The sequence below is a fragment of the Gossypium hirsutum genome, chromosome A05, assembly GCF_007990345.1.
Source record: "Gossypium hirsutum isolate 1008001.06 chromosome A05, Gossypium_hirsutum_v2.1, whole genome shotgun sequence".
NCBI classification, from domain to species: domain Eukaryota; kingdom Viridiplantae; phylum Streptophyta; class Magnoliopsida; order Malvales; family Malvaceae; genus Gossypium; species Gossypium hirsutum.
In genome coordinates this window covers 9,020,715-9,029,127 of record NC_053428.1, presented here as the reverse complement: position 1 = coordinate 9,029,127, position 8,413 = coordinate 9,020,715, and the positions used below count along the sequence as shown (strand labels likewise).

Below are 8,413 nucleotides of genomic sequence, written 5' to 3'. Positions count from 1 at the left end.
ATATGGGTAGACTTTATATAACGATCAGGATAAAGAAATTCAATGAAATATCGGAAACTACACCAAATATATAGCAAAAAACAAGCACTATAGGTGGAAAGGAAATGGATAGTTTAGATTGTGAGAAGATCTCAATGATGGTTTTAGGTGGATTTTGAAATGTATTAGTTTCCCATAAACAGGGAAAAAAATTGCTGTATAAAATTCACCTTAAAGTTTGGAGTTTTTGTAGAATGGATTAATCAACTATGGAGGTAAAGTCAAGATCTGCACGAGGTTGAGCGGCGTGTGTTTTGCTTTTGAATATGTAGAAGGCAGTACTATTGCTAGGTACAGGTAAGTTTCACTACTTCCAGGAACTGAGATACCACTATGGTCTAGAGTATCTAATATATGACTAATAATATTTTTGTTAGTTTTTTTTAATATGCAAAAGGTAGTACTGTTGCTAGGTACAGGTAAGTTTCACTACTTCCAGGAACTGAAATACCACTGTAGTCTAGAGTATCTAATATATGACTACTAATATTTGTGTTAGTTTTTTTTTTGTATTTTTTTTTCTTTAATTTCATTTCATTTTGTTTTAAATAACTTTCATATCACGTTTGTATTCCAAAATTTTATATATGTTATTTGATATATGAGAGTTGAAAACGAAAATATTAGATTGTCTATATTTTAGAAGATAGAAGAATACGAAAGCCAAGGTTTTCACAAAACTTCATATCTTCCAACATCAAAATGAAGATTTTTACTATATAAAAGGGTAAAATCACATCAATTTTGCATGTCCCTGGTCATTTAAAAAAAAATCCTAGTAATAAATGAGATTTGGAAATTTTCTCACATGTTCTTTTGGGGAGTTGACTTTGGGTACAATTTTGCAACCAAACTTAACATCAAGTAATGTGCTTCGACTTTAAAGTCTTTAGTTATCATTTAATTAGAAGGGTTCATTTTTAAGAAAATGTCAACAGAAAACGGATCTGTAAGATAAGTGATAGTTAAAGTTGATTTTATTTTTTAAATATATTTAAATAAATTAATATTCAAATTGCCATATTTAGTCTTCTTCTTTTTTTTTTCCAAATTTGTCCGGAGTAGTATGAAATTTTATATTGATAAATAAATAGTTTTAAATTTATTTCTATCAAATAATATAATTATATTATTATTTAATTTTTGCTACTTTATGAAATTTTATAATATAATTTGAATACTTCAATGCTAATGTTCCTGTTTATCAAACAACGGGCTAACCTTTCTTTCTCTTATTTTAATTATCAATCATATCGGCCCCAACCCAAATGTGGATGGGCTTGGTTTTCGGAGCACAAATCAATAGGTCCAATGAGCCAGTTGAACACGAAAATGATTAAACTAAAAGAAGACCGAAGCCGATGAGCAAACATGTTTACAAATTAGGTTGGTGTAAGTCAGATTCATAGCTCAGAAGCAGTTTTCTTACAACAGCTGACAGCCGAAAGTATCTGACCTAGCAACCAAGAAAAGGCTCGAGATAGGCTTTCAATTTATTAAAGCCACAATGACTGAAATCTTTGGTCAGAAAAATTAATAGAAAATGACGGGCTTTTATAAAAAAAAAATCTCTTTAATGATCCCGAAAGTAGTTAGCAGTTATGAGAAATATGGCAAAATTTTAGTGAAGTAGGGTCTCCTGTAAACCTCATCCCCGGGCTGTTATTGTGCTACGTAGAGTGAGCCATTGGCATACATCATTACCGGTGTTTGTCCATTTTGTTCATTTTCTTCTACTTTTTGAGGAAGAGGAATAGTCCTCTCTCTTAAGTTTTACTTGTCTTCTATTTGACCTGATTAACTTACAACTGAAATCATCATAGCTCAAAAATGAGAGGGATTAGGTGGGTTTAGTTGAGGCTTGGGTTGGTGTAGGGTCATTCAAGAGTTTGACCTTACATCAATAAATAAGCGTAAAGTGTTAGCACTTCATAGTTCATATTGACCGAATGGCTGCCGCTGCTTGACATAATACAAGGCATGGGAAAGGTTTTACTTTTTAGTTTCTTCTGGTCAAGCAGCTGTGTTTTGAATTGTAGTTTTTAGTAGAAGATTGATGATGGCTTTAATGTAAGACGAATCAATTTCAATATTTTGTCAGTTAGATTCCCCAGAAATGCTTCCAAGCTTTTAATCAGCCAATTAAAACAGAAAAGGGGGAGAAAATGGCATAAAAACAAGTCAAAAGCCAAATATTTTTGTTGAGAAACAATCTCAATTTTCCAATATTGAATTGTTTACTAAAAGAATGAAGCAAAAAGGAACAGATGCTCCAGTAGTGTTTGCCAACACCACAGCCACTGGGCGATAATGGCGAACAAGACCCTTTTTCCAAAAGAATAATTGGCATTTACTAGTAGCAAAATTACAACTTCTACGACAATTTATAATAAACATGTACCAGCTTTTACACCTTTACACTTCCCTCACTACCCACTACATCTTCATAACTACGTTCCTCAAACCTCTGAGGAGCTTCATTGCTATGTTACACAGGTGATCAGGAAAAAACGGCAAAAACAATAAGCCAGAGTTCTTTTTTTCTTTTTCTTTTTTTTTTTTTGGGGGGGGGGGGAGGCATATTTCCTATGTCTTCTGTCTGTGGTTTTCTCTATGACTTATACACAATATCTCCATATTCTCCCCTCTAAAGAAATAACTATGACGGAAACATCGTCATGGTACCGACGTCTATCCCCTTGGGGTATTTCGAGTAACTCGTGAAAGTCCATGCTTGCTTTCTTTGCAGCACGGAACAGCACTTCTTCAATGAGATGCTGCGCAGGGTCTCCTTCGGGTTGCAATGTGATGAAAAGTTCAACCTCAGATACAGCCTCCTCATTTGTTAAGTATTGATAGAGCCCATCGGATGATAATACCAAGAATCTGTCTTTAGGGCCTAATCTGTGGTGGTGGAGAGATGGTACACAAGTGATATATGGAGAATTTCCTTTGTAATCTATTCTGAACATCTCTAGAAGTGCATTGTTCCATTTAGGCTGCACAAATTCGAAGAGACATAAGGGTCAGATACAGAAATTTATAATGCAAACAAATTCCTAAAGCCAATGTAAATACACACCAAACATTGCTCTACATTTAAACCAACTATAATATCTCTCTTTATCAGGCGAATGATCATGACCCTCGGTCAAACTTTCACTGAAAAGGAAGACAAAAGATCTTTTTCTGTGTATACCAATCATCTCGTTGCAGAATGTCATTTGGCTCTTCTCTTCTGAAAAGCCACATTCTTCGGACAGATACCTTTAACTATGACTATAACTACTATTTCATATGTGACCGTAGTTCTATGGTTCTCAGAATGGTACTCCAAGAATCAACTATAGCTTCCGCAAATTATGGACAACATTCATTTTAAAGAGGCAAACTCTTTATGTTGTAAAAACAATGGATAGGGTTTTTCCTAAAATTTCATGTCTCAAACACCAACCAATATTCATCTATAAAGTAGTTTAAGAAGTTAGAGAACAGTTACCTGTTTGAGAAAACCAGCCCCAAAAGCTCGAGTGACCTTCAAAGAACCTTTAACTCGGTCGTTCATCACAGCGGAAGGATCATCTGGATGTTCATTTTTTATTCTTTGAACTTCCTGAAATGAAACAAGACATCAATCTCAATCCATCAATGATCAAAAGAGGGTATAGCTATCATTTCATTTTGTACTAAAAGATTCGTGTATGGGATTTTTACCTCTTTTTCATTGGTGCTATGATCCACACTAAGCTGAAAAGCAGTTAAATCAGGAATTGAACTAAATTTATCTCCATCAAAACCTTCAAGATCATGCAGTGTTTCCTCATTAATCCTCTCCAAATCCTGTTTAACCTTCCCCAACCAGTAATCGGGCTCCGCCTTTTGCGCCAAAACCGCCCTACTATCACCAACATTCATCACATACACATCCTCACCTTTCATCAACATGACAAGCACACAAGAACCCATCAAAGCCAACTCTGGGTTCTCCATTAACATCTTATCAGCAATATCCAAATAAGACTCCTCTGTTTTCTTCAAAGCTCGAGACAGAGCTTTCAAAACATCACCGTGATTTATCATCGAACTCGATTTATCAGACTTGTTTTTATTCAACTGTTCCTTCAATTTCCTATCAAGTTCTAATCTTTCCCTATCCCATTCACACTTCCACCTCCTTTGATTCTCTTCCCACTTATTTGCCATATTTGCCATGTTCTTATACCTCACCTTCGATGTCCTTCCCTTTTTCTTTTTCGATCGCAGATTAGAATCGAAATCAATGTCTTCTTTCTTACAGGGGTAGTTCTCTTGCTCGATACACCGGGAACAAGCATAATCGGAGCAACCCTGATCAGGGGAAGTTGCTGGGGCTTGTTCAAGCTCATCATCCCATAACAAACCCTTGAGTTCTTTATGAACATTGGAGTAAAGATTTGATAACAGAAAATCAGGAGCATCAGGGCCGTTGAATCCATCGTATATCCCAACGAAAACCCATCCGCATTCCTCCGAAACGACGACGTGTATACGATCCTCACCTGCTTTCCCCTGTGCCCATTGAAGATTTTGACTTCCCATTGACTCATCATCATCTAAACTACCTTCACTGCTCAGATTCAAACTACTGACCGTCAAGTTCTCATTTTGATGATGAATCAGGTTCTTATCGGACCTGATTACCCATTCCGATTCTTTAACCGAAACCACGCCTTTGATTGGAGCCACTACGGATTTTTGGCCGCGAGATACGGTTTTTGAGATTGCTCTTTGGAGAACCCGAATTAAAGATCCTTTTCTCGTTCTGGGTTTAAAAGCAAAAGCTCCATGAGAAAAGCTTCTTTGAAACTGATCGGAAAAGCCTTTATCGAGTGGACCCGAAAATATACCTCGATTATAATTATTAGTATTATTATCAAGAGGTCCCGACATGAACCCTCTCTCAATCGGACCCGACATGAACCCTCTTTCTAAAGGACCCGAACCCGGAACGAGGCTACCCGAAAGTGGACCTGAAGAGTTAATCATATTCTTGGGAATCGGTTGCAGCGGGATCGATGAAAACGAGGCGGTGCTCTCGAAAGCCGCGGCTCGATCGAAGCAGCTGCTGTTGTAACAGACGTAGGGATCCACCAGCGCTGTCGAAAGCGGCGTATACGTGTTGGCGCTAACTGAGGCTCCCGAGATCGTACCGAAAGTCGTGGAGGATTCTTCGGAATAGACTTTGGATGAATAAAGTCGGCTAGAATCGGGTCTGACGTAGCAGAAAGAGTGACCGAGTCCTTCGTCGAGAGGATCCAACAATAACGAGGATATTTCTTTTCTAGGACGAGCTTCTTCTCCGCCATATCCACCGCCGCCGGTGAAACACACGCTTAACTTGCCCACACCATTACCCATAACATAAAAAAAACAACAAACAAATTATGCTTTCTTTTGTTTTCTCTCTGATTTTTTGCCCTTAAATTTTCAGGGGAAGGATGAGAGGGGCGTTGACTTTTGATAAAGGAAAAAGAGGAGAGGCTTTTGACAAGGGGATAATGCAACTTTTGGCCCTCAACTTGGTAAGTAGGTCCACATTGGCCCTGAATTTTTTATTCACTTTCATCCCTGAATTTAAAAAGAGTTATTTATTTAAGCCCATTCAATGAGCATGAAAAAAATTGGGATAATGTAACTTTTGGCCCTTGAACTTGTCAAGACCCCTAAACTTAACAATTAGGTTTACTTTGGCACTTGTACTTTTTTTGTTCAATTTGGCACTCAAACTTGACAATTAGGTCTATTTTGATCCCTAAAGTTAAAAAATCTAAAAGTTTGATGATGTAGTACTCTGAATTTGAAAAAAAAAGATATTAGATGATAATTTGGTACAATCTTAGAGAATCATATTTAGTGTTTTAATAATCGAATCGTGGTTTGAATAGGTTAGACCACCTGTTCTCGATTCAACCAGTTCTATCGGTTCGATTGTCAGACCAACAATAATTAAATAATTAATTAAAAATTAAAAAAAATCTAAATATTGTATAAATGATATTACTTAGCTTTTTAGCTTTTTTGAATTTTTAATTAATTAATTAATTATTGTTGGTCCAACGACCGGACTAGTTAAATCGAGAATAGATATTAAAACATCGAATATGACACTCGAGATTATACCACATCATTATCTAAAAAAAATTATTTTTCAAATGATGATATGGCACAACCTCAAAGTGTCATATCGTCAAACTTTTAGATTTTTCAAGTTTAGGGATCAAAATGAACTTAGTTGCCAAGTTTAAAAGTCAAAGTGAGCTAAAAAACGTATAGGTACCAAAATGAACTTACTTGCCAAATTCAGGGGCCAAAAGTTACATTATCCCCTTTTCACAATGGAGAAACACCCCTTTTTGGCGAGTGGTGTAGGCGTTGACTAAGAAACGGGCTTTTTAAGTAAAAAAACTCAATTTGAGGTTCTCAAAGTTCAGATTAACGGGTTTTGGTTAAGGTTTAATTCCCAATTTTATTCGACTTCCCTTTCTTAGAGCGTGGGTACACGCTCCTACACTAGTCTACGACTCGACCATTTTATAAAATGGATAGAATTTTGTATCATATTTAAATGTAAAAGCATAACTAAAATTGTATAACAGGGAAAATAATATTTATCTATTTTAAATGATTAATTATTGATATACAGTTTGAAATTTTGATTTTTAAAATTATATAATTTATTTATATATTTATTTTTCATTTTTTAATTTGATATATGTTATACACTCATACTTTCAACTTGTTTGTAAAATATATAAAAAAATCAACATACGGTGTATGAGATATTTTTCAATTCTAATTTTTTAAGAAAGTATCTATAAGTAAATTAATTTCTTGAAAACAATTCTTTTCATATAAAATTTTTTATCCACTCACACATGATAATTATCTATACATTTTTTATTGTATTAGTTTTACGGGTTAATCAAGTACTGACGAGAAAAAGGTTTATTTATCATTTAAAAAAATGATACTTTTGTCTTTTTGTGATTTATATATTCTTCAAATAAAATAATTAAAAATAAAATATCCAATAATTGAACTTTTTTATCACTCTATAAATAATCATTGTTGAAATAATTTAAAGGAAACATCTTTCCACATGAAATGTCTTTTTTTCATCTACATTGTGAATGTGACATAATCTAATTTATTATTTAAAGATTTGAATTATGATGGATTTTCTTTTTTCTTTAATATATGATCCTTTATTGAAAGTTATATTGTATTAAAGCCTATTCAATGGATATTTTCAGTAAAATGATTTCTATTATTTTTATTTAGGCAATTAGTAACCAAAGGGGAGAGTGAGAGAGAAGTGAGTCATCCATCAATTAAGTATAAATTAAGTTCAAACCTTATTAGAAGAATCCATAACTTTTAGCGAAGCTTGGACAATGGGCTCATACAATATATTTCTAGGGAGTTGAATGAATTTACAGATTGTATGATTAAATTGGCATTTGATATAAGTCAAAACTTGATAGTGTTTGAAGAGTTTCCAAGGGAGGTGTTAGCAATATCGTCTATTGTCAAAACAAGTGTTGGTCTTGCTCAGAGACCCTCTATATAATTAACTTATCTTAAGTTGGTTTTCTTTTCACTAAATAATAAAAAAATATATTTATTTTACAAAGCAATAAATATTATCTTAAAGATTTTATATTTTAATAATTTTATAAAGATATATACACACAAGAATAATAAAATTTAAATCAAAATATTGATTTCTGTATTAACTTTACTAATTCAAGTAAAATGAAGTGAATTTTTATATTAAATTTAGGAATATGAAATTTTTGAAAGTGATATCTTAAATTTATTTTTACCTGTGAATTTGGATATTGGTCTAGTTGCATGTTATATGTTTTATTAATATATATAATTTATATTAAAAGGATTTATTGATAGTTAAAAAATAAACCAATTTTGTCAATAAATAACTAAATCAAATTTATATTTTGCAATAAAATTTAAGAGTGTTTATGTTTTCTTTTGAAATTTTATTACATTTATTATATTATTAAATAAAATTATTCTAAAGTTTAAAAATGTTTATCAACACAATGCAGGTAGAATAACTAATTGATTGAAACTTTACATAATTTAGTTTCAAGAAATTTGAGATTAATTGATAGAAATAATAAATTGAGATAAAAAGTGTTAGCGCACGCGACAAGAAGAGGTTGGTGATGGGTGTGAAAAAGTTGAAAGAGCTCAATAAATCGTAGCAGTGTTCAAAAAGTCAAAATGCGACTGCCACCCACAGGAAAAAACACTCCTTAAATAGGCATTGAATAGCGTGCCACCATTACCGTTGGATGAAGCACAAGAGGAT

At 33.5% G+C, this 8,413-nt stretch overlaps 1 protein-coding gene across 2 annotated transcripts; it reads right to left on the bottom strand.

The window, feature by feature from the left end:
- Positions 1 to 2,365: 2,365 nt before the first annotated feature.
- LOC107959112 (probable protein phosphatase 2C 23) lies at positions 2,366 to 5,550 on the bottom strand. 2 transcript variants are annotated; one of them, XM_041113220.1, is made up of 3 exons: positions 3,754 to 5,550; positions 3,539 to 3,652; positions 2,366 to 3,038 (listed from the first exon to the last, which is right to left on the bottom strand). In XM_041113220.1, the coding sequence occupies exons 1-3, from the start codon at positions 5,434 to 5,436 to the stop codon at positions 2,658 to 2,660; spliced, it is 2,178 nt and encodes a 725-aa protein (XP_040969154.1). In that variant the 5' UTR covers positions 5,437 to 5,550; the 3' UTR covers positions 2,366 to 2,657. The 2 variants fall into 2 exon arrangements, with proteins under 2 accessions (XP_040969154.1, XP_040969155.1); XM_041113221.1 differs by having other exon boundaries at positions 3,575 to 3,652; positions 3,754 to 5,549.
- Positions 5,551 to 8,413: the final 2,863 nt, after the last annotated feature.